The sequence below is a fragment of the Melopsittacus undulatus genome, chromosome 24 (assembly GCF_012275295.1).
Source record: "Melopsittacus undulatus isolate bMelUnd1 chromosome 24, bMelUnd1.mat.Z, whole genome shotgun sequence".
NCBI classification, from domain to species: Eukaryota; Metazoa; Chordata; class Aves; order Psittaciformes; family Psittaculidae; genus Melopsittacus; species Melopsittacus undulatus.
In genome coordinates, this window is record NC_047550.1 from 339,431 (window position 1) to 363,647 (window position 24,217).

Here is a 24,217-nt window from a genome sequence, read left to right on the forward strand (position 1 = left end):
GTGGGAATAGGGATCCGCTTATCCCTTTGGAAAAGCCAAAGGTTGGAAGTGGGGGAAGCACCAAAACAATGAGGAATTCTCCACCCCTTCCCTAAAAACACCCAATCCGGAAGGATTCGTCATTCCCGGTGCAGGCCTGGCCCTTTTCCCACTGGTTTTCCAAAGGCTTTTCCTCACTTTCCCATACAAAGCACTAAGTTCAGCCTCCCCCATCCTTTATCCATAGATTCCCGATGGGAAACACTGGGAAAACGGGATTTGGGGGGGTTCAAACAGTGCAGATCCCGCTCTGGAATGGGTGGAAAAGTGGCGTTTTCCCAGTGTTTCCTTCCCATTTTCCAGGAGTTTTCCCATTATCCCAAAGCCTCCAAATCCCGGGAATGGGAAAATCGATCCCAAACTTCACGTTTCCAAAGGAAAAGTGGGAATTCTCTGGCTTGAAGAGGCAGTTGAGGCCAAGCAGGAGCCATAAACCCCCTTTTCCGGAGCTTGGGAACGCCGCATTCCGGCATTCCTCACCCATTGCTCACCGCCAGCGCCCAATTCCTCCTCTTTAACCCCCCCATTCCCACTGCCTCCTGCATCCCAATGCTTGGGAATGCCGGGAGCTTCCCAATGCTTCCATCCTGACTTCTTCCCTTCCAAAGGCTTTGGGATGGGGACTTCGGGAATCCCTTTTCCATATGGAAAACGCTCCCAAGCTCCTGGTCTCTCCCCAGCCCCATTCCCGGATCCGGGCAGCAATAAGGGGCAATTCCCGTTTTCCCACTGGCGCTTCCCGGTTGGATCTCTCCCTTATCCCTATATATCCACATGTATTAAATCCTGGTTTCCAGGGGGGCTCCTTAGCTTGGGAATTCTGCTTTATTCCAGCCATCGGGATCCTGAAATCCACCTTTTCCCTCGGAAAATGGGAAAACCGGGAATTTTTCCCTATTCCCCCCCAAAATAGGGGTGCAGGATGGGGCTTCCCCTTTAATTTACATAGGGACCCCCCCTTTATCCCATGGGATGCGGCGCCGATGGGGGGGGGAGGTTCAGCCTTATCCCAATCCATGGAATTGCGGGGGGGGGGGGGGAGGGGTTTGGTGCCGGGACTGGGGTTAATCCTGGTTTTAATGGGATTTTGGGATGGGGGAAGGTCAGAATCATTCCAAACCCCCCCCCCCCCTCCCCCCCCCCCATTCCCGGTATCCCGAATGATCCATCCTATAAATAGTTTTGTACTTGTATTTATTGTGGATAACGGCGTTTTTTTATCGGGAATTCTGTACATTTAGGACTTTGTAAATTAAAATGGTTTTTGCTTTCTATAAACTCGGCCCCTCCCCCCCCTCCGGATCCATTGGGAATGGGGGAAATCCAAGGAAAATGGGTTTAAATCCATGGAAAATGGGTTCAAATCACCTGGAAATGATGGAATGTGGTTGAAATGCAGGGAAAATGGTGAAAATCCAGGGAAAATGGTGAAATTTCATGGAAAATGGTGAAAATGGGGTTGAAATTACATGGAAATGGTGAAAATTGGTTGAAATGCAGGGAAAATTGGTGAAAATCCATGGAAAATGGTGAAAATCCAGGGAAAATGGTAAAAAAACATGGAAAATGGTGAAAATGGGGTTTAAATCACCTGGAAATGGTGAAAATTGGTTGAAATCCAGGGGGAAATGGTGAAAATCCAAGGAAAATGGTGAAAATCCATGGAAAATGGTGAAAATGGGGTAGAAATCACCTGGAAATGGTGAAAATTGGTTGAAATGCAGGGAAAATGGTGAAAATCCATGGAAAATGGTAAAAGTTGGGTTGAAATCACCTGGAAATGGTGAAAAATGGTTGAAATGCAGGGAAAATGGTGAAAATCCATGGAAAATGATGAAAATGGGGTTAAAATTGCCTGGAAATGATGCAAATCTGTTGCAATGCAGGGAAAATGGTGAAAATCCAGGGAAAATGGTGAAAATGGGGTTAAAATCACCTGGAAATGATGCAGTTTGGTTGAAATGCAGGGAAAATGGTGAAAATCCAGGAAAAAGGTTGGAAATGGGGGTAAAATCCATGGAAAATGGTGAAAATCCAGGGAAAATGGTGAAAATTGGGTTAAAATCCATGGAAAATGGTGAGAATGGGGTTAAAATCACCAGGAAATGGTGAAAACTGGTTGAAATCCAGGGGAAAATGGTGAAAATCCAGGAAAAGGCTGGAAAATGGGGGAAAATCCAGGGAAAATGGTAAAACTCAGGTAAAGTTGTGGAAATTGGGTTAAAATCGAGGGGAAATGGTGAAAACTGGGTTAAAATCCAAGGAAATTTGTTCACATTCAGGGAAATGGTGAAAAGTGGTTGAAATCCTGGGAAAATGGTGAAAATTGGGGGGAAATGGTGAAAATTGGGGGAAAATCCAGGTAAACCGGTAAAAATCAGGTAAAATGGTGAAAATTGGGTTGAGAACTCGGGAAAATGGTGAAAAATGGGGAAAAAAAGCAGGAAAAAGGGAGAAAATCGGGTAAAAAAAGGTTAAAATCCCATCCAAACCAAGAGGGAAATGGTGAAAATGGGGTTAAAAGCAGCAGGATCCTGGTGAAAATTGGGGTAAAATGATGCAAAAAGGGTTAAAATCCATGGAAAATGGCTAAAATCCAGGGAAAATTGCGGAAATCCAGGGAAAAGGGTGACGATCCTGTTAAAATCAAGGGGAAACGGCAAAAAATCGGGTTAAAAACACCGGAAAACGGTTAAAATCCCATCAAAATCCTGAGGGATGGGTGAAAATGGGGTGAAATCCAAGGAAAACGGTAAAAATCCAAGGAAAAGCCTTAAAATCGGGATTAAAAGGGTTAAAATGAAGCCCCAATGGGGGGGGGGGGCAGGGAGGGGCCTTGCTCCCATGGGGCAGCTCCCACCCACAAGTGGGGGGGGGGGGGGGGGGTGGTCAGGAGCCAATCAGAGCCTCGCATCGTGCCCCAAAGTGAGGCTGGGGGGGGGGTCAGGAGCCAATCAGAGCCTCGCATCGTGCCCCCAAAGTGAGGCTGGGGGGGGTCAGGAGCCAATCAGAGCCTGCCCCACACTGGGGCCGTGGCCAGGAAATTCCAAGGGGGGGGAATTCGGGCGGATCCCACAATCCCAGGAAATCCCATTGGGGGGGGGGGGGGGGGAAGGACCTGATCCCATTGGGATGAGCCCCACATAGGGACCCCCCCCCCACCCCCATTCCCATAGGGATCCCTCGGGATTCCCAGGAATCCCGGAGCCGTTATCCCTGGATCGTGTTCCGTTGGGATGACTCCGCCCCCGATGATTAATACATGCTAATTTGGTCTAATTTATGCTAATTAAGCCCAATTTATGCCCCCCCCCATCCGACAGCCCCATCCCTTTCCTGCGGCCGCTTCCCTGTTCCCACTCAGAACTTGGGAACGCCACAACAGGCTCGTCCCTTCCTTAACATCCCTCAATCCAAGCTCCCAAATCCCACTTTTCCCAGCGCTAAACCCCCCAAATCCCATTTCCCAACCCCAAAACCTTGGGAATAACTTGGAATCCCGCAGGAAAACCCCATTGGATCACACAGGAGGGGGTCCCCCCCCCATCGCCCCAATGTTAAGCCGTTGAGCCACCATCCGCAGCATTCCCAACACGATCCCATCATTCCCAAAGGCCGGAATGTTCAGCTGGATGAAGAAGCAGGCCAAGAAGGGCCCGGAGGCAGCGGGGACGGTTCGGGCCGGGCTGAAGAAGCTCTACAAGAAGAAGTTATTCCCATTGGAAGAAGCAAGTCGATTCCATGATTTCCATTCCCCGGCCTTGGAAGAGGCGGATTTCGACACCAAGCCCATGGTCCTGGTCATGGGCCAGTATTCCACAGGGAAAACCACCTTCATCCGGTACCTGTTGGAGCAGGATATCCCCGGGAGCCGCATCGGACCCGAGCCCACCACCGACTCCTTCGTGGCCATCATGCACGGGGACACCGAGGGCATCATTCCCGGGAATGCGCTGGTCGTGGATCCCAACAAACCCTTCCGGAAGCTGCATCCGTTCGGGAATGCTTTCCTCAACCGGTGAGAGGCAATGGGGGGGTCACATTCCCCCTCCCCCCCCTCCCTTCCCACCCAATCCAATGGGAATGGGGGGAATTGACTGACCCCTACCTGAAGTCCTGAGGGTGATTCCAGGTTTTCCCATGGGAATGGGAATTCTGACCCCACCCCCCCCAAAGCCTCAAATTGAGACCCAAAATAAGCTCAAAGAAGCCCAAAAATGGCCCAAATTTGACCAAAGTCACCCCAAAAGTGCTCTAATTCCCATCTATGTGCCCACAACCCCCCCATTATCCCATAACCCCCCTATAGCTGCCCCAAACCCCCCTATAACGGCCCCAACCCCCCCCATATTACCCCATATCTCCCCCATAACCCTCTATATCTCCCCATAACCCCCCTATATCTGCCCCAACCCCCCCATATTACCCCATATCTCCCCCATAACCCTCTATATCTCCCCATAACCCCCCATATCTGCCCCAAAACCCCCATAGAACCTCATATCCCCCATAAACCCCTCTATATTGCCCCATAGCCCCCCTAAACCCCTCTGTATCTCCCCATAAGATCCCTATATCAACCCCAACCCCCCCTATATCCCCCCTATACCCCTTTATATCACCCCATACCCCCCTAAACCCCCCTATATTGCCCCATAACCCCCCATATCCCCCCTAAACCCCTGTATATTTCCCCATAACCCCCATATATCCTCCCCAAACCCCTCTATATCACCCCATATTCCCTCTATGCCCTCTATATTGCCCCATAACCCCCCTATACGGCCCCCAAACCCCCCTGTATCCCCCCCTAAACCCCTCTATATCGCCCCATTACCCCCTATATTGCTCCCAAACTTCTCTATATCCCCCCTAAACCTCTCTGTACCTCCCCATAACCCCCCTATATTATCCCATAACCCCCCCATATCACCCCATATGCCCCATAACCCCACTATATCACCCCATAACCCCCCAAACCCCTTCATATCACCCCATTACCCCCCATATCCTCCCCAAACCCCCCCATATATAACCTCATATCCCCCATAGCCCCCCTATATCTCTCCATAACCCCCTATATCACCCCATAACCCCTCATATATCACCCCATAACCCCCCAAGCTCCCCCATATCACCCCATAACCCCCCTATATGACCCCATAACCTCCCTATATCCTCCCCAAACTCCTCTATATCACCCCATAACCCCCAAACCCCCCCCATATCACCCCATAGCCCCGCTATCTCACCCCATACCCCCCCATATCACCCCATAATCTCCCATATCTTCCCCAAACTCCCCATATATAACCTCATATCCCCCCTTATATCACCCCATAACCCCCCAAACTCTACCTATATCACCCCATAACCCCCATCTCACCCCATAACCCCCCAAACCCCCCCATATATCACCCCATAACCCCCCTATCTCACCCCATATCCCCTCTCTACCCCCCCCACCGACCCCCCCCGGTGATGTTGGGGGTGGGGAGGGGTCTGTAACCTCCCCCCCCCCATTTCCCAGGTTCCATTGCGCGCAGCTCCCGAACCAGGTCCTGGAGAGCATCAGTATCATTGACACCCCCGGGATCCTCTCGGGGGCCAAACAACGCGTGAGCAGAGGTGAGGGGGGGCGGGGCCAAGGCCGAGGGGGCGGGGCTAATGCAAATGAGACGGGCCAATAGAGAGAGGGCGGGGGCCAAGCCAGAGGGGGGCGGGGCTAAGACAGAGGGGGCGGGGCCAAGGGGAATGGGGCGTGGTCAAGAGGGAGGGGGCGGGGTCAGAGGCGCTGAGAGGGGAATAGGGAGGGGAGGGGGTTATGGGGAGGGGGCGTGGCTATGGAGGGGGCGGGGTTGAGGAGGGGGGTGGGCAAGGGGAGGGGGTGGGGAATGGGGTTTAAGGGGGGTGAGGGGATGGGGGGTTAAAGGGGGCAGGGAATAGGGGAAAAATGGGGGGAAATGGGGGAAATTGGGGGTAATGGGGTGAAAATGGCGATAAATGGGGGGAATGGGGATAAATAGGGGGAAATGGGGTGAAAATGGGGATAAATGGGGTGGAAATGGGGGGAAATGGGGAAATGAGGTAAAAATGGGGGAATGGAATGAAAATGGGGGGAATGGGGGGAAAATGGGGGAAATGAGGATAAATGAGGTGAAAATGGAGATAAATAGGGTGAACAAGGGGCAAAAATGGGGATAAATGGGGTGAAAATGGTAAAAATGGGGTGAAAATTGAGATAAATGGGGGTAAATGGGGTGAAAATGGAGATAAATGGGGGAAGATGGAGATAAATGGGGAAAATGGGGGTAAATGGGGGAAAATTAGGATAAATGGGGTGAACAAGGGGCAAAAATGGGGATAAATGGGGTAAAAATGGGGGTGAATGGGGTGCAATTGGGTGTAAATGGGGTGCAGAAGGGGTTAAAGGGCGTTGGGGGGGGGTCAGGATGGGGGTGGGGCCAGGGCACCTTTGCCAAGGGTGGGGAGCAGCGGGGGGGGGGGGGGGGGGGGCCCGGTGCCAAGGGTGACTCAATGGGCGCTGCCAGCGGGGGGGGAAATGAGCCAAAACACCCGGAAATAGCCCCAAAACTGATCCAAAACAGGCCTAAAACACCCCAAAAGAGCCCCCAAAAACCACTAAAACACCCTAAAACAGCTCTAAAACACCCCAAAACAGCCCTCAAAACACTAAAACAGCTCCAAAACAGCCCAAAACAACCCCAAAACCACCCCAAAACAGCCCTAAACCACCCTAAAACAGATGCAAAACAGCCCTAACCCCTTCAAAAGCCTAAAACCAGCCCTAAAACACCATAAAACAGCTCCAAAACCACTAAAACAGGCTTTAAAAGGCCCTAAAACACCCTAAACCACCCCAAAACAGCCCTAAAACCACTAACCCACCCCAAAACAGCCCCAAAACCACTAAAACAGTCCTAAAATGGCCCTAAACCACCCCAAAACAGCCCTAAACCACCCTAAAACAGATGCAAAACAGCCCTAACCCCTTCAAAAGCCTAAAACCAGCCCTAAAACACCCTGAAACAGCCCTAAAACAGCCCAAAATACCCCAAAATAGCCCTAAACCATCCTAAAACACCTAAAACACCTAAAACTAGCCCAAAATACCCTAAACCCAGCCCAACCCAGCCCCAACCCCCCATTCCAGGCTGGAAGTCCGTGGGAAAGGGGGGGGATCATTGGGTCAGGGCTCGGGAATCACAGCATTCCCTATTTTGGTGCTTTTCCCAGGCTCTCTGGCTGCGGGGGGGGGGGGATGGGATGGGAATGGGGAGGGAGGGAATGGGGTGGGAATAAGGGAGAGGGGAGGGAATGAGGGCACAATGGGCTGGGAATGGGGAGGGAAAGAGGTGGGAATAGGGAGGGAATGGGATGGGAATGGGGGGGGAATAGGGAAGGAACTGAAGGGAATGGGAAAGGGAATGGGGAGGGAATGGGGGGGGAATTGGGATGGATTAAAAAGGGAATGGGAATGGGAAGGGAAAGAGGCAGGAATAGGAAGGGAATGGGGAGGGAATGGAGAAGGAATAAGGGAGAGGGGAGGGAATGAGGACAGAATGGGCTGGGAATGGGGACGGAATAGGGAGGGAATGGAGAGGGAAGGAGGGAAAATGGGGCAGGAATAGGGGGAAATGTGGGGGGAATGGGGCTGGAATGGGGAGGGAATGAGGGGGGAATGGGGAGAGAATGTCCCATGCTCATCCCTTTCCTTCCCACCTGCACACATCCCATTTCCCTTCCCATTCCTCTTCCCATCCCTTTCCCCTTCACCTTCCTATTCCCCTTCCCTTTCTTTTCCCTTTCTTTTCCCTTCCCATTCTCCATCCCCATCCCATCCCCATCCCCATTCCCACCCCATTCCTACCCCATTCCTATCCCCATCCCATCCCATCCCCATCCCCATCCCCATCCCCATCCTGTCCCATCCCCATCCCCTCCCCTCCCCATCCCACCCCCATCCCATCCCTATCCCCTTTCCTTCCCCTTCCCTTTCTTTTCCCCTTCCCTTCCCATCCCCATCCCCATCCCCTCCCCATTCCCACCCCATCCCATCCCCATCCCCATCCCATCCCCATCCCCTCCCCATTGCCATTCCCATCCCATCCCCATCCCCATCCCCATCCCATCCCCATTCCCATCCCATCCCCATCCCATCCCATCCCCATCCCCTTCCCTTCCCCTTCCCTTTCCTTCCCCTTCCCTTTCTTTTCCCCTTCCCTTCCCATTCCCATCCCCATCCCCATCCCCATCCCCATCCCATCCCATCCCATCCCCATCCCATCCCATCCCCATCCCCATCCCCATCCCCTCCCCATCCCCATCCCCATCCCCTCCCCCTCCCCATCCCCATCCCATCCCCATCCCATCCCCATCCCATCCCCATCCCATCCCCATCCCATCCCCATCCCCATCCCATCCCCATCCCACCCCATTCCCCATCCCATCCCCATCCCATCCCCATCCCATCCCCATCCCCATCCCCATCCCCTCCCCATCCCATCCCCATCCCATCCCATCCCCATCCCATCCCCATCCCATTCCCATCCCATCCCATCCCCATCCCATCCCCATCCCATCCCCATCCCATCCCATCCCCATCCCATCCCCATCCCATCCCATCCCCATCCCATCCCCATCCCATTCCCATCCCATCCCATCCCCATCCCATCCCCATCCCATCCCCATCCCATCCCATTCCCACCCCATTCCCACCCCATTCCCACCCCAGGCTATGACTTCCCAGCCGTCCTTCAGTGGTTCGCGGAACGCGTTGACCTCATCATCCTCCTCTTCGATTCCCACAAGCTGGAAATCTCGGATGAGTTCTCGGAAGCCATCAGGGCCCTCAAGGGCCACGAGGACAAGATCCGGGTGCTCCTCAACAAGGCCGACGCTGTGGAGACCCAGCAGCTCATGCGGGTCTATGGGGCCCTGCTCTGGTCCTTAGGGAAGGTGTTTGACACCCCGGAAGTGCTGCGGGTGTTCCTGGGGTCCTTCTGGTCGGAGCCGCTGGTGATTCCCGACAACCGGAGCCTGTTTGAGCTGGAGGAGCAGGATCTGTTCCAGGAGATCCAGAGCCTGCCCCGGCACGCGGCTCTGCGCAAGCTCAATGACCTGGTCAAGAGAGCGAGGCTGCTGAGGGTCAGGGGACATGGGGTGATGGGGGGAGATGGGGGGCAATGGGGGTAATGGGGGCAATGGGGTAATGGGGGGTAATGGGGTAATGGGGGTAATGGGGTAATGGGGGTAATGGGGTAATGGGGGCAATGGGATGGGGGTGGATATGAGGCAAGGGGGGCAATGGGGTAATGGGGGTAATGGGGTAATGGGGGTAATGGGGATAATGGGGCAATGGGATCAATGGGATGGGGTAATGGGGGCAGTGGGATGGGGATGGAGATGGGGCAATGGAGGCAATGGGGATGGGGTAATGGGTATGGATATGGAGCAATGGGATGAGGATGGAGATGGGGCAATGGGATGGGGATGGATATGGGGTAATGGGGGCAGTGTGAGGGGGAATAGGGGGCAATAGCATGGGGATGGCGCAGTGGGGGCAATGGGATGGGGATGGGTATGGGCAATAGGATGGGTTGGGTATGGATGTGGGTCAGTGGGGTCAATGGGATGGGGTAATGGGATGGGGAAATGGGGTCAATGGGATGGGGATGGAGATGGGGCAATGGGGTCAATGGGATGGGATGAATATATGGCAATGGGGGGCAATGGGATGGAATGGATATGGGGCAATGGGGGCAAAAGGATGGGGATGGGTATGAGACAATAGGATGGGTTGGGTATGGATATGGCTCAGTGGGGTCAATGGGATGGATATGGGGCAATGGGGTCAGTGGGACCCCTCGGCCATGGCCGTGAGTGGAATGGGCTCAACGCTATCTCTTGTATATGGACCTGTATCCAACGGCATCAAGGAGTCATTGGGATGCAGACAGGACGGGAACAGAAACAGGGCTGGGAATGGGACGAGCCCAAGGACAGGATGGATCCTGACCCCCCCCCCTTTGCTCCCACCCATCCCATGGGATGCTCCTGCCATTCCCAGGTCCATGTCCATATCCTGGCTCGGCTGCGCAAGGAGATGCCCTCAGTGTTCGGGAAGGAGGCCAAGAAGAAGCAGCTCATTTCCCAGCTCCCAATGCTCTTCAGCCGCATCCAACTGGAGCAGCACATCCCGGCCGGAGACTTCCCTGACTGCGCCCGCATGCAGGTGTGGGACCGGGATTGGGATTGGGGTATCCATTGGGATGCTCATCCCTCTGCTGGGGGTATCCATTGGGATGCTGAGCCTGTACGGGCCAGGGTGTTGTGCTTTCAAGCACGGTTCCCTGCTCTCCATTGGGATCCTGACCCCAATTCCTTGCTCTATCGCAATATTCCCTGCTCTCTATTGCGATATTTCCTGCTCTATCATGATATTCCCACTCTCCACCAGGATCCCGACCCCAATTTCCCACTCTCTATTGTGATATTCCTCTCTCCCCATTGTGACCTCGACCCCAATTCCCTGCTCTATCGCAATATTCCCTGCTCTCTATCACAATATTCCCTGCTCTCTATCAAGATATTCCCAGTCTCCATCGGGATCCTGACCCCAATTCCCTGCTCTATCGTGATATCCCCCGCTCTCTATCACGATATTCCCTGCTCTATCGCGGTATTCCCACTCTCCATCGGAATCCCAACCCCAACTCCCCACTCTATCGCCCTATCCCTGATCTGTCACAATATTCCCTCCCCTATCACAATATCTCCTCCCCTATCGCTCTCTCCCCTCCCTTATCGCGATATTCCCTCCCCTATCATGATATTCCCTTCCTATCGCAATATTCCCTTCCCTATCCCGATATCCCCTTCCCTATCGCAATATCTCCTTCCCTATCACGATATCCCCTCCCCTATCACAATATTCCCTTCCCTATCGTGATATCCCCTCCCCTATCACGATATCCTCTCCCCTATCACAATATCCCCTCCCATATCCTGATACCCCCTCCCCATCACCCTCCTGCCCCTGTTCCCCCTCAGGAGCTGCTCCTGGTCCAGGACTTCTCCCGCCTGCCTGTGTTGAAGCCTCGGGTGCTGGAGGCCCTGGACGAGCTCCTGACCTCGGACATCGCGGCCCTGATGCCTCTGCTCCGTCGGGAAGAGCTGGAGGCTCCGGAAGGTTCCGTGCAGGGGGGGGCGTTCGAAGGCACCCGGCAGGGCCCATTCCACGCGGAGGAGGAGGAGGAGGAAGAGGAAGGCGAATGGGCAGTGATGAAGGACAAAGCCAAGTACGATGAGATCTTCTATGGGTTGGCCCCAATGGGGGGCAAGCTGAGCGGGCGACGCGCGAAGGGATGGATGGTGAGCAGCAACCTGCCCAGTTCCGTACTGGGGCGGATCTGGAAGCTGAGTGATGTGGATCGGGATGGGATGTTGGATGCTGAGGAGTTCGCGTTGGCCGGACACCTGATCGGGGCCAAGCTGGAGGGCAGGGGGCTCCCCACGGATCTGCCCCCCCGCCTGGTGCCGCCGTCCAAGAGGAGGCAGAAGGGGTCGGCGGAGTGAAGGGGGAAATAGTGAGAAAATAGAGGAAATGGAACCAAAAATAGCGTGAAATGGAACCAAAAGCAGCGCAAAATAAGCACAGAATAGCCCGAAAAGCAGCACTGAAAATAGCACGAAAATAGCGCAAAATGGACCCAAAAGCAGTGTGAAAAATGCACAAAAATAGCGTGAAATTGAACCAAAAATAGTGCAAAAATTGCCTGAAATGGACCCCAAAGGAACGCTAAAGTAACCCCAAAAGCAGCATGAAAATAGCACGAAAATAGCGCAAAATGGACCCAAAAGCAGCGTGAAAATAGCATGAAAGTAGCAGGAAATGGAACCAAAACCAGCACAAAAATAGCGCAAAATGGACCCCAAAGCAGTGCTAAACTAACCCCCAAAGCAGCGTGAATATAGTGCGAAAATAGCATGAAATGAACCAAAAATAGCGCAAAAATAGTGCGAAATGGACCCAAAAGCAGCGCAAAATAAGCACAGAATAGCCTGAAAAGCAGCACTGAAAATAGCACGAAAATAGCGTGAAATGGAACCAAAAGTAGCAGAAAATTGCATGAAATGGATCCCAAAGCAGCGCTAAACTAACCCCAAAAGCAGCGTGAAAATAGCACAAAAATAGTGGAAAATGGAACCAAAAATAGCACAAAAATAGCATGAAATGAACCAAAAATAGCGCAAAAATAAAGGATAGCACGAAAATAGCACGAAATGGACCCAAAAGCAGCGCAAAATAAGCACAGAATAGGCCGAAAAGCAGCACTGAAAATAGCACAAAAATAGCTTGAAATGGAACCAAAAATAGCATGAAAATTGCGTGAAATGGACCAAAAATAGCGTGAAAATTGCATGAAATGGACCCCAAAGCAGCGCTAAACTAACCCCAAAAGCAGCATGAAAATAGCAGGAAATGGACCAAAAATAGCACGAAAATAGCGCAAAATGGACCCAAAACCAGCTGAAAATAGCAGGAAAATAGCGGTAAATGGAGCCAAAACCAGCGGTAAAATAACCCCCAAAGCAGCATGAAAATAGCGCAAAAATAGCAAGAAATGGCCCCAAAACCAGCATGAAAATAGCGCGAAACGGACCCAAAAGCAGCGCGAGAAGACCACGAAAATAGCGCAAAATAGCCCTAAAACCAGCAGGAAATGGACCTGAAATAGCGCAAAATAGCCCCAAAAGAACACAGAATAGCCCCAAAAGCAGCGTGAGAATAGCCCCGAAAGAGGCCAAAATAGCCCCAAAAGGAGCATGAAAATAGCACTAAACCAGCCCAGAACAGCCCCAAAACAGCCCGAAAACCGGCAAAAAATAGCCCCTAAAATACCCCAAAATAGCCCAAAACGATCTCTACACCCCCCCCAAACCCAGCCCCAAACCCAGCCCAAAACCACCCCAAAAACACCCAAATCACCCCAAAATATCCCCCCCGCAATAAAGGATGATGATGATGATGGTGACTGGAGGCTGTGCTCTGGGGGGGACCAATGGGGGTAAAGGAGGGGGGCATCGGTGGGGGGGGGGGGCACATCTGGAGGCCCCCCCAAAAGTCAACATGGTCCTTCCCAAGATGGCGGCCCCCTTCGCCTCACCCTTCCCAAGATGGCGGCCCCCTACACGGCAACCGGAAGTGTCCCCTCATCCCTTCCGTGATGATCCTTCCCAAGATGGCTCTCCCTTACACACAGCAACCGGAAGTTCCCTCATCACTTCCGGCGCACTCTCTTTACCCAGCTGAATCCTTCCCAAGATGGCGGCCTCCATCTCCTCACCCTTTCCAAGATGGCAGCCCCCAGCACACATGAACCGGAAGTGCCCCCTCTTCTCTTCCGTGATGATTCCTTCCCAAGATGGCGGCCCTCTACACACAGGAACCGGAAGTTCCCCCTCATCTCTTCCGGCGCCCACCGTGCTGAATCCTTCCCAAGATGGCGGCCCCCTTCTCCTCACCCTTTCCAAGATGGCAGCCCCCTTGTCGTCACCCTTCCCAAGATGGCGGCCCCCACCACATATGAACCGGAAGTGTCTCTCTTCTCTTCCGGCGCGCTCCTCACGCGCTTCTCCCTTTCCAAGATGGCGGCGGCCGAGGCCTCCGCTTCGTTCCTGGGCCTGGGCCCCGGTTCCCGTGACCCCAGTTCCGGTTCCCGGCGCCGGTCCCGGGGGCCCCGGAACCGGAAGAAGGGTTGGAAGCGGCTGTCGGGCCCCGAGGCCCAACTGGGCCGCGAGGTCAGCGACTTCCTGGAGGAGGTGGCCTCGGAGCAGCGGATCACGGGGTGAGGGGGCAAAAACGGGGTTTTGGGGTGAAAAACGGGGTTTTTGGGATCAAAAAGAGGCTTCGGGGTCAAGAACGGGATTTTTGGGTCAAAAAGGGGATTTTTGGGGTCAAAACCGGGATTTTTGGGATCAAAAAGGGGATTTTTTTGTGTCAAAACCGGGATTTTGGCGGTCAAAACTGGGATTTTTGGGGTTAAAAAGGGGATTTGTGAGGTAAAAATCGGGATTTTTGGGGTCAAACCCGGGATTTTGGGGTCAAAACCAGTATTTTTGGGTAAAAAAGGGGATTTTTGGGGTCTAAAAGGGGGTTTTGGGGTGATTTTGGGTACATTTGGGTCCCGTCTCCCCTTTAGAGGCCTCATCTCAGAGCAACCGGACGAAGGCCTCTTCTTCCTGGACACTGGGAACGCCACCAAGGACAAGGGTGAGGGTTTGGGGGGGGACCCCCATTTTGGGTTCAATCCCCCCCATTTTGGGTTCCCCCCCTCCCATTTTGGACCCCAACCCCCCCAATTTGGGTTCAATCCCCCCCATTTTGGGTCCCCCCCCTATTTTGGGCTCTCCCCCTCCCATTTTGGGCCAAATCCTCCACATTTTGGGCCCCATCCCTTATATTTTGGGCTCAATCCCCCCCATTTTGGGCCCCGTTTCCCCTATTTTGGGCTCCCTCCCCCCCCCCCCCATTTTGGGCCCCGTTTCCCCTATTTTGGGCTCCCTCCCCCCCCCCCCCCCATTTTGGGGTCAATCCCCCCCATTTCGGTTGCCCCTCCCCCATCTTGACTCCCCTCCCCCCTCATTTTAGGCCCCATCCCCCCCCTTTTGGGCTCTATCCCCCCCATTTTGACCCCCCCATTTTGCCCCCCCCCATCCCCCCCTTCACCTTCCCCCTCCCCCCCAGGCCGCCCCTCCCCCCCCCAGAAGCCTCTCCACGTGGATCTGGTTCTGCAGCCGCTTTCCAAGGTGCCGGCACCCAAAGAGTAAGGAGGGGGGAGGGGAAGGGGGAGGGGTGGGGATGGGGGGGGGAGGGGAGGGGAGGGGGGGGAGGGGTGATCCCTGTTCCCTGCCCCCATCCTTGTTCCTTTATCCCCATCCCTGCTTCCTGTTCTTTTCCCTTTATCCCTATTCCCTATCCCTATTTCCTGTCCCCATCCTGGTTTCCTCTCCCTTATTCCCATCCCTGTTCCCCTTTCCTCTCTCTTTATCCCTGTTTTTCCTATCCCCATTTCCTGTTCTTTTCCCTTTATCCCTATTCCCATCCCTCTTCCCTGTGCTTTTCCCTCTATCCCCATTCCCCATTTCCATCCCTGCTTCCCATTCCCTGCCTGTGTCCATTTCCTCTTCCCTTCCTTTATCCCTGTTCCCTATTCCCTATCCCTGTTTCCTGCCCCCATCCCTGTTTCCCATTCCCTATCTCTATCCTTGTTTTCCCCACTTCCATCCATTTCCTATTCCCTATCTCGATCCCTGTTTTCCTCTTCCCTACCTTTATCCCTGTTCCCTTTCCCCTATCTCCACCCCTGTTTTTTGCTCTTTTCCTTCTATTCCTATTCCCTATTTCTATCTCTATTCCCTATCCCAATGCTTGTTTCCTCATCCCTATTCCCATTTGTTTCCTATTCCCTATCTTTATCCCTGTTCCCTTTTCCCTATCCCTGTTTCCCGTGTTTTCACCTTTATCCCTATTCTTTATTCCTCTTTCCTGCCCCTATCCCTGTTTTCCCTATTCCCATCCCTATATCCTGGTCTTTTATCTCTATTCTTCTTCTTTCTATTCCTGTTCCCTTTTCCCTGTTCCCATCCCTGTTTATCCCTATTCCCTGTTTCTATTTGCTGTTCCCATCCTGGTTTATCCTTATTCCGTGTTCCTATTCCCTGTTTCTGTCCCTATTTCCTTTTCCCTATTCCCATCCCTGTTTATTTGTATTCCCTGTTTCTATTCCCTGTTCCCTGTTTCTATCCCTGTTTCCTTTTTCCTATTCCCATCCGTGTTTATCCCTATTCCATCTTTCTATTCCTATTCCCTGTTTTTATTCATATTCCTTGTTTCTATTCCCTGTTTTTATCCCTATTCCCATCCCTATTTATCCCTATTTTTTGTTTCTATCCCTGTTCCCTATTCCCTATATCCCTTTTCCCTCTCTCCCCCCTTCCTCTTCCCTACTTCCATCCCCATTCCTTATCCCCATTCTCTATCCCCATTCCCTATCTCCATCCCCATCCCCTCTCCCCATCCCCCCCTTTAACCCCCCATCTCTCCCCATTCCCTACCTCCATCCCTATTCCCCATCCCCATTCCCTCTCCCCATCCCTCCCCTTTAACCCCCATTCCCTATCCCCATTCCCTCCCCCCATCCCCTCTCCCCATCCCCCCCTTTACCCCCCCCTCTCTCCCCATTCCCTATCCCCATCCCCTCTCCCCCTCCCCCATTTAACCCCCATCTCTCCCCATTCCCTACCTCCATCCCTATTCCCTATCCCCATCCCCATTCCCTATCCCCATCCCCTCTCCCCATCCCCCCCTTAACCCCCCATCTCTCCCCATTCCCTACCTCCATCCCTATTCCCTATCTCCATCCCCATTCCCTATCCCCATTCCCATTCCCTCTCCCCATTCCCTCTCCCCATTCCCTCTCCCCATTCCCTCTCCCCATTCCCTCTCCCCATTCCCTATCCCCATTCCCTCTCCCCATTCCCTATCCCCATTCCCTCTCCCCATCCCCTCCCCCCATCCCCTCTCCCCCCCCTTCTAACCCCCCCTCCCCATTCCCAGCATCCTCGCCCACCAGATTCCCAACGCCCGGAAGCTTCGGCACCATCGGGAATTCTGGGCCAAGCAGGCGGCAAAGGGACGATTCCCACGGGAAGAGCGGCGCCTCCGGAGCCGCCTCCGGAGGGATAAACCCCCCCCCGCCCCCCCCCACCGGGAAAAGGGGCGCTCGGACCCACAGAGGGACTTCTATGACCTGTGGGGGGCCCATAGTAAGTGATGGGGGGTAATGGGGGGGGCAATGGGGGGGGGCAATGGGGGGGGTTGGGGGCAATAAGGGGGGTTGGGGGGCAATGGGGGGGGAAATAGGGGGGTTGTGGGGCAATAAGGGGGGTTCGGGGGGGCAATAGGGGGGTGGGGGGGCAATAGGGGGGTTGGGGGGGCAATAAGGTGGGGTTGGGGGGGCAATAAGGGGGGTTTGGGGGGCAATAAGGGGGGTTTGGGGGGCAATAAGGGGGGGTTGTGGGGGGGCAATAGGGGGGTTGTGGGGCAATAAGGGGGGTTGGGGGGGCAATAAGGGGGGTTTGGGGGGGCAACAGGGGGGTTTGGGGTGGGCAATAAGGGGGGGTTGTGGGGGGCAATAAGGGGGGGTTGGGGGGGGAAATAAGGGGGGTTGTGGGGGGCAATAAGGGGGTTGGGGGGCAATAAGGGGGGTTTGGAGGGCAATGGGGGGGGTTGGGGGGCAATAAGGGGGGTTTGGGGGGGGCAGTAAGGGGGGGTTGTGGGGGGCAATAGGGGGGTTGTGGGGCAATAAGGGGGGTGTTGTGGGGGGCAATAGGGGAGGGCTGGAGGGGCAATAAGGGGGGTTGTGGGGGGCAATAAGGGGGGGATGGGGGGTCAAACCATGCTGTGCCCCCCACCCAGACCCTCTGGACCAGGCACTGGTGGGGCAGGACCCATGGTTCCTGCAGCAGACCAAGAAGGCCAAGATCAAGGTAAGGGGGGGTCAATGGGGGTTAAAGGGGGGGTGCAAGGGGGGGTTTGGGGGTTTAATGGGGTTTAAATGGAGGTTCAATGGAGGTTAAAGTGTGGGTTCGGGGGGGGGTTAAGGGGGTTCAATGGGGTTTAAAGGGGGGAGTCCAAGGGGGGGTTGGGGGGTTTAAGGGGTTCCAAGAGGGGGTTCAATGGGAGTTAAAGGGGGGGGTTCAGGGGGTTTTAAAGGGGTCTCAGTGGGGTTTAAGGGGGGTTAAAGGAGGGGTTCAAGGGGGTTGGAGGGGGTTTGGGGGTGTTAAAGGGGGTTTTGGGGCGGCTCAAGGGGGCTTTTAAGGGAATCCAATGGGGCTTTTAAGGTGTTAAAGGGGGGGTTTTAAAAGGGGTTCAATGGGGGTTAAAGGGGTTTAAAAGGGGGTTCAGGGGTGTTTAAGGGGGTTTAATGGGGGTTAAATGGGTTCAAGGGGGGTTGGGACCTTGACCCCCCCCCTAACCCCCCCCCCCCCCAAAATCCCAGCGTCCCACGCGGCTGCAGCCGCTTCCGGAGGTGCCGGCTCTGGAGGTCATCGATGGCGGCGGCTCCTATAACCCTGCCTTTGGGGAGCACCAGGTGGGGGCACCGGGAACACCCCATAGGGGTGAATGGGAACCCCCCTGTAGGGGTGAATGGGAGCTCCCTCCCACAGGGGTGAATGGGAGCTCCCTCCCACAGGGGTGAATGGGAGCTCCCTCCCCATAGGGGTGAATGGGAACCCCCATTGGGGTGAATGGGAACACCCCCATTGGGGTGAATGGGAACCCTTCACATTGGGATGAATGGGAGCTCCCCCCCATAGGGGTGAATGGGAGCTTCCCCCCATTGCGATGAATGGGACCTCCTCCCCCCAGTGGGGTGAATGGGAACCCCTCACATTGGGGTGAATGGACCTCCCTCCCCATAGGGGTGAATTGGAAACCCCATAAGGGTGAATGGGACCCCCCCCCAATAGGGGTGAATGGGACCTCCCTCTCCATTGGGGTGAATGGGATCCCCTCCATTGGGGTGAATGGGACCTCCCAACCCATAGGGGTGAATGGGACCTCCCTCCCCATTGGCGTGAATGGGAGCTCCCCCCTATTGGGGTGAATGGGAGCTCCGCCCCATGGGGTGAATAGAAATCCCCATTGGGGTGAAAGGGAACTCCCCCCCCACTGGGGTGAATGGGAGCCCCCCACATGGGGGTGAAGGGGACCAACCCTGTTGGGGTGAATGGGACCTTCCCTCCCCATAGGGATGAATGGGAACCTCCCCCATTGTGGCGAATGGGAGCCTCTATAGGGGTGAATGGAACCTCCCCATAGGGGTGAATTGGACCACCCCCATCGGGTGAATGGGACCAAACCCCATTGGTGTGAATGGGAACCCCCATATGGGTGAATGGGACCAAACCCCATAGGGGTGAATGGGACCAAACCCCATATGGGTGAATGGGATCCCCCATAGAGATGAATGGGACCCCCCATTGGATTAAATGCCCCCCCCCCCAGGCACTGCTGTTACGGGCACACGAGGAGGAGCTGAAGAAGCAACGGGAAGAGCAGAAACTGGAGCGGAGGCTGAAGATCCCGGACGGAATTCCGCTTCCCACCCCTGTGAGACCCCCCCCCCCCCCCCCCATCCCATCCCACTTCCATCCCCATCCCATTTCCAGCCCCATCCCATAGCCATGATCTGATCCCACTTCCCATGGGATTTCCTGCAGGAGACAGTGCTCCAGGAGCAGTGCGAGGGGCTCCTGGAGGAGGAGGAGGAGGAGGAGGAGGAAGAGCAGGATAAGGAAGTGGAGCCTCGGGAAGCTCCAAAGGGATCCAAGGGGAAGAAGACGGAGCAGCAGAGGCGCAGGGAGAAGGAAGCGCGAGCGCTGGTGAGGAGGGGTTGGGATGGGGGGATGGTGGGAATAGGGGTGGGGGTGGGAGATATGGGGTCAATGGGATATGGGGATGGCAATGGGACACATGGATGTCAATGGGACATATGGATGTCAATGGGATACAGGGATGTCAATGGGATACGGGGATGTCAATGGGATACGGGGATGTCAATGGGATACAGCGGTGTCAATGGGATACGGCTGGATGTCAATGGGATATGGGGGATCCCAGTGGGACACATAGATGTCAGTGGGATACGGGGACGTCAATGGGACGCCAATAGGATATGGGGATGTCAATGGGACACGGGGATGCCAATAGGATATGGGGATGTCAATGGGACACGGGGATGTTAATGGGAGACGGGGATGCCAGTGGGATACATGGGTGCCAGTGGGACACAGGGATGTCAATGGGATACATGGATATCAATGGGATACAGGGATATCAATGGCACACATGGATGTTAATGGGACACATAGATATCAATGGGATACATGGATATCAATGGGATACATTGATGTCAATGGGACACATGGATGCCAATGGGATACATGGATATCAATGGGATACAGGGATGGCAATGGGATACATGGATATCAATGGGATACAGGGATATCAATGGGATACATGGATGTCAATGGGATACATGGATATCAATGGGATACATGGATATCAGTGGGACACATGGATGTCAATGGGACACATGGATGTCAATGGGATACATGGATATCAATGGGATACATGGATGCCAATGGGATACATGGATATCAATGGGATACATGGATGCCAATGGGATACATGGATATCAATGGGATACATGGATGTCAATGGCACACATGGATATCAATGGGACACAGGGATATCAATGGGACACAGGGATATCAATGGCACACATGGATGTCAATGGCACACATGGATATCAATGGGATACATGGATATCAATGGGATACAGGGATATCAATAGGACACATGGATGCCAATGGGATACATGGATATCAATGGGATACATGGATGTCAATGGGACACATGGATGTCAATGGGACACATGGATGTCAATGGGATACATGGATATCAATGGGACACATGGATATCAATGGGACACATGGATGTCAATGGCACACATGGATGTCAATGGGATACATGGATGCCAATGGGATACATGGATATTGATGGGATACATGGATATCAATGGGATACAGGGATATCAATGGGACACATGGGTATCAATGTTATACAGGGATGTCAGTGGGACACATGGATGTCAATGGGATACATGGATATCAATAGGATACATGGATATCAATGGGATACAGTGATATCAATGGCACACATGGATATCAATGGCACACATGGATATCAATGGGATACAGGGATGTCAATGGGATACATGGATGTCAATGGCACACATGGATATCAATGGGATACATGGATGTCAATGGCACACATGGATATCAATGGGATGCAGGGATGTCAATGGGATACATGGATGTCAATGGCACACATGGATATCAATGGGATACAGGGTTATCAATGGGACACATGGATGTCAATGGGATACATGGATATCAATGGGACACATGGATGTCAATGGGATACATGGATATCAATGGGACACATGGATGTCAATGGGATACATGGATATCAATGGGACACATGGATGTCAATGGCACACATGGATGTCAATGGGACACATGGATGTCAATGGGACACTAACGGCTGTTCCTCCCTCCCCCCCCCGCGCAGGCGCAGCAGCAGCGGAGGGAGGCGGCCGCGCGGCGCGCGCGCCAGGAGCTGTTCCGGTTGCGCGCCCTCCGCCGTCACGTGACGCGCGCGGAGGCGGAGCTCCGGCGGCGGCGCGCGCTCAGGGCGGCCGCGCGCGCCGCCGAGAGGTCACGACCCCGACGCGTGGGGAGGCTGCGGTGAGAGAGGGGGCGGGGCCAGAGGGGGAGGGGGCGTGGTCAAAGAGGGAGGGGGTGGAGTCAAAGCCGACGGGGGGGTAATGGGGGTTTAAGGAGGGGGGGATTTGGGGTACTCTGGGGGGCATTGGGGTACATTGGGGTACATGGGTTCATTAGGGGTGCATTGGGATGCACTGAGGATACATTGGGGTGCATTGGGATGTATTGGGGTGCATTAGGGTTTCATTGGGGTGGATGTGGGGTGCATTGGGATGCACTGGGGTGTATTAGGGGTGCATTGGGATGCACTGGGAGTCCATTGGTATACATGGGGGTGCATTGGGATGTGCTGGGGTACATTGGGGTTCGTTGCAGTACATTGGGGTTCATTAGTGGTACATTGGGGTGCATTGGGATGCACTGGGGGTACATTGGGATGCATTGGGATGTATTTAGGGTACATTGAGATACACTGGGATCCATTGGGATGCAGTGGGATGCATTGTGACACACTGGGGTACATTGGGATGCACTGGGGGTACATTAGGATACATTGGGATGTATTGAGACGTATTGGGACACACTGGGGGTTCATTGGGATACATTGGGATGCATTGGGATGTATTTAGGGTACATTGGGATGCACTGAGATGCATTGGGATGTATTTAGGGTACATTGAGATACACTGGGATCCATTGGGATGCAGTGGGATGCATTGTGACACACTGGGGTACATTGGGATGCACTGGGGGTACATTGGGATGTATTGAGACGCATTGGGACACTCTGGGGGTTCAGTGGGATACATTGGGATGCATTGGGATGTATTTAGGGTCCATTGGGATGCACTGAGATGCATTGGGATGCACTGGGATCTATTGGGATGCATTGGGATCCATTGGGCTCCATTGTTGCTCCACAGGTACCAGGCGCCAGCTCTGGACGTGCAGCTGAGCCACGAGATCCCCGAGTGCCTGCGGGGGCTGAAGGTGGGGGAGGGGATGGGATGGGGGGGGGGGGTGGGGGAGGGGGCACCCGGGGTGGGGGAGGGGCAGCACCCAGTGATGAGCCCCATCCTTGCGCTGTGAGGATTCCCGATGGGAGCATCGTGTTCCCATGGGAATGTGAAGGCTTCCGGGGGCCCAAGGCCTTGCCGAGGGGGTGAGGCCTTGGGTGCTGAGGGTGCAGAGGGGGGGCCCGGGGGGGGGTTCCCACATTCCCATCTCTTTTCCTTCCCATTCCCACCCTGTTCCCAACTCTTTCCCCCCCATTCCAACCCTATTCCCATCTCTTCCTCTCCTCCCATTCCCATCTCTCCCCCCCACCCATTCTCATCTCTTCCCCCCCCCATTCCCATCCTATTCCCATCTCTCCCCCCATTCCCATCTCTTTTCCCCCCCACGTTCCCACCCTATTCCCATCTCTCCTCTCCCCCATTCCCATCTCTTTCCCACCCCCATTCCCATTTAATTTCCTTCCCCATTCCCATCTCTTTTCCCCCCCATTCCAACCCCATTCCCATCTCTTTTCCCCCCTATTCCCATCTTTCCCCACCCCATTCCCATCTCTTTCCTATCGCCATTCCCACCCCATTCCCATCTCTTTCCCCCCCATTCCTATTTCTTTTCCCCCCCATTCCCATCTCTTTCCCCCCCATTCCCATTTCTTTTCCCCCCCATTCCCATCTCTTTCCCCCCCATTCCCATCTCTTTTCCCCCTCATTCCCATCTCTTTCCCCACCCCATTCCCATCTCTTTCCTATCGCCATTCCCACCCTATTCCCATCTCTTCCCCCCCATTCCTATCTCTTTCCCACCCAATTCCCATCTCTCTTTCCCATTCCCAGCCGGAAGGCAGCATCCTCCGGGATCGCTTCAAGAGCTTCCAGAAGCGGAACATGATTGAGCCAAGGGAAAGAGCCAAGTAAGGGGTCGGGGTCTGGGGGGGGGGATATGTGGGTCCTGCCCCACACATGGGGGGCAATGGGGCTGATGCTGGACCCCCCCCTGTGGCCAGGTTCAAGCGCAGGTATCGCCTCAAGTATGTGGAGAAGAGGGCGTTCAGGGCCGTGACGTGAGTGTGACCCCCCCCTGCCCCATAAGTGTGGGTCTGGACCCGTAAGTGTGGGTCTGAGCCCCCCAAGTGTGGGTCTGAGCCCCATAAGTGTGGGTCTGGACCCATAAACATGGGTCTGGACCCCCCAGGTGTGGGTCTGGACCCATAAGTGTGGGTCTGAGCCCCATAAGTGTGGGTCTGGACCCATAAACATGGGTCTGGACCCCCCAAGTGTGGGTCTGGACCCATAAGTGTGGGTCTGAGCCCCCCAGGTGTGGGTCTGGACCCATAAGTGTGGGTCTGAGCCCCCCAAATATGGGTCTGGACCCATAAGTGTGGGTCTGAGCCCCCCAAGTGTGGGTCTGGACCCATAAGTGTGGGTCTGAGCCCTCCCCAACCCCCTGTTATCTCTTCCAGGCTGTGACGTGGATCCCATTGGATTCGTTATCCCAATAAACTCTTTGGCACAATGGCTGATCCCATTGGATTCTATGGGGGGAGCACTGGGACACAGGGGGGGAATGGGGGGGAAGTGCAGATGGGTCCGGATCAGTCACTGGTTATACTGGGATTCATCACTGGTTATAATGGGATCAATCACTGGTTATACTGGGATCAATCACTGGTTATAATGGGATCAATCACTGGTTATACTGGGATCAATCACTGGTTACACTGGGATCAATCACTGGTTACACTGGGACCAATCACTGGTTATAATGGGATCAATCACTGGTTATA

The 24,217-nt window shown here is 54.3% G+C and overlaps 2 protein-coding genes across 2 annotated transcripts; both read left to right on the forward strand.

Annotated features, from left to right (window-relative positions):
- The first annotated feature begins 3,342 nt into the window (after positions 1-3,342).
- On the forward strand, positions 3,343-11,938 carry EHD2 (EH domain containing 2). The gene is made up of 5 exons (XM_034072188.1): positions 3,343-4,057; positions 5,570-5,667; positions 8,795-9,207; positions 10,130-10,294; positions 11,113-11,938. Exons 1-5 carry the CDS (start codon positions 3,660-3,662, stop codon positions 11,635-11,637), a joined length of 1,599 nt encoding a protein of 532 aa, XP_033928079.1. The 5' UTR covers positions 3,343-3,659; the 3' UTR covers positions 11,638-11,938.
- A 1,758-nt stretch (positions 11,939-13,696) lies between these two features.
- Positions 13,697-23,498, forward strand: NOP53 (NOP53 ribosome biogenesis factor). Its single transcript, XM_034072139.1, has 12 exons — positions 13,697-13,910; positions 14,265-14,335; positions 14,810-14,888; positions 16,682-16,890; positions 17,543-17,613; positions 18,126-18,218; positions 19,136-19,240; positions 19,351-19,512; positions 21,266-21,441; positions 22,344-22,410; positions 23,268-23,344; positions 23,438-23,498. Exons 1-12 carry the CDS (start codon positions 13,711-13,713, stop codon positions 23,496-23,498), a joined length of 1,371 nt encoding a protein of 456 aa, XP_033928030.1. The 5' UTR covers positions 13,697-13,710.
- The last annotated feature ends 719 nt before the right edge of the window (positions 23,499-24,217 follow it).

What these genes read in the sequence shown, in the direction of transcription:
- EHD2 (XM_034072188.1), top strand. Translation starts at nt 3,660, where the DNA reads ATGTTCAGCTGGATGAAGAAGCAGGCCAAGAAGGGCCCGGAGGCAGCG. An exon ending in GGGAATGCTTTCCTCAACCG is followed by an intron (nt 4,058 to 5,569) that starts GTGAGAGGCAAT and finishes CCCATTTCCCAG; the next exon opens with GTTCCATTGCGCGCAGCTCC. An exon ending in AGAGAGCGAGGCTGCTGAGG is followed by an intron (nt 9,208 to 10,129) that starts GTCAGGGGACAT and finishes TGCCATTCCCAG; the next exon opens with GTCCATGTCCATATCCTGGC.
- NOP53 (XM_034072139.1), top strand. Translation starts at nt 13,711, where the DNA reads ATGGCGGCGGCCGAGGCCTCCGCTTCGTTCCTGGGCCTGGGCCCCGGT. An exon ending in TGACCTGTGGGGGGCCCATA is followed by an intron (nt 16,891 to 17,542) that starts GTAAGTGATGGG and finishes CCCCCCACCCAG; the next exon opens with ACCCTCTGGACCAGGCACTG. An exon ending in GAATTCCGCTTCCCACCCCT is followed by an intron (nt 19,241 to 19,350) that starts GTGAGACCCCCC and finishes GATTTCCTGCAG; the next exon opens with GAGACAGTGCTCCAGGAGCA.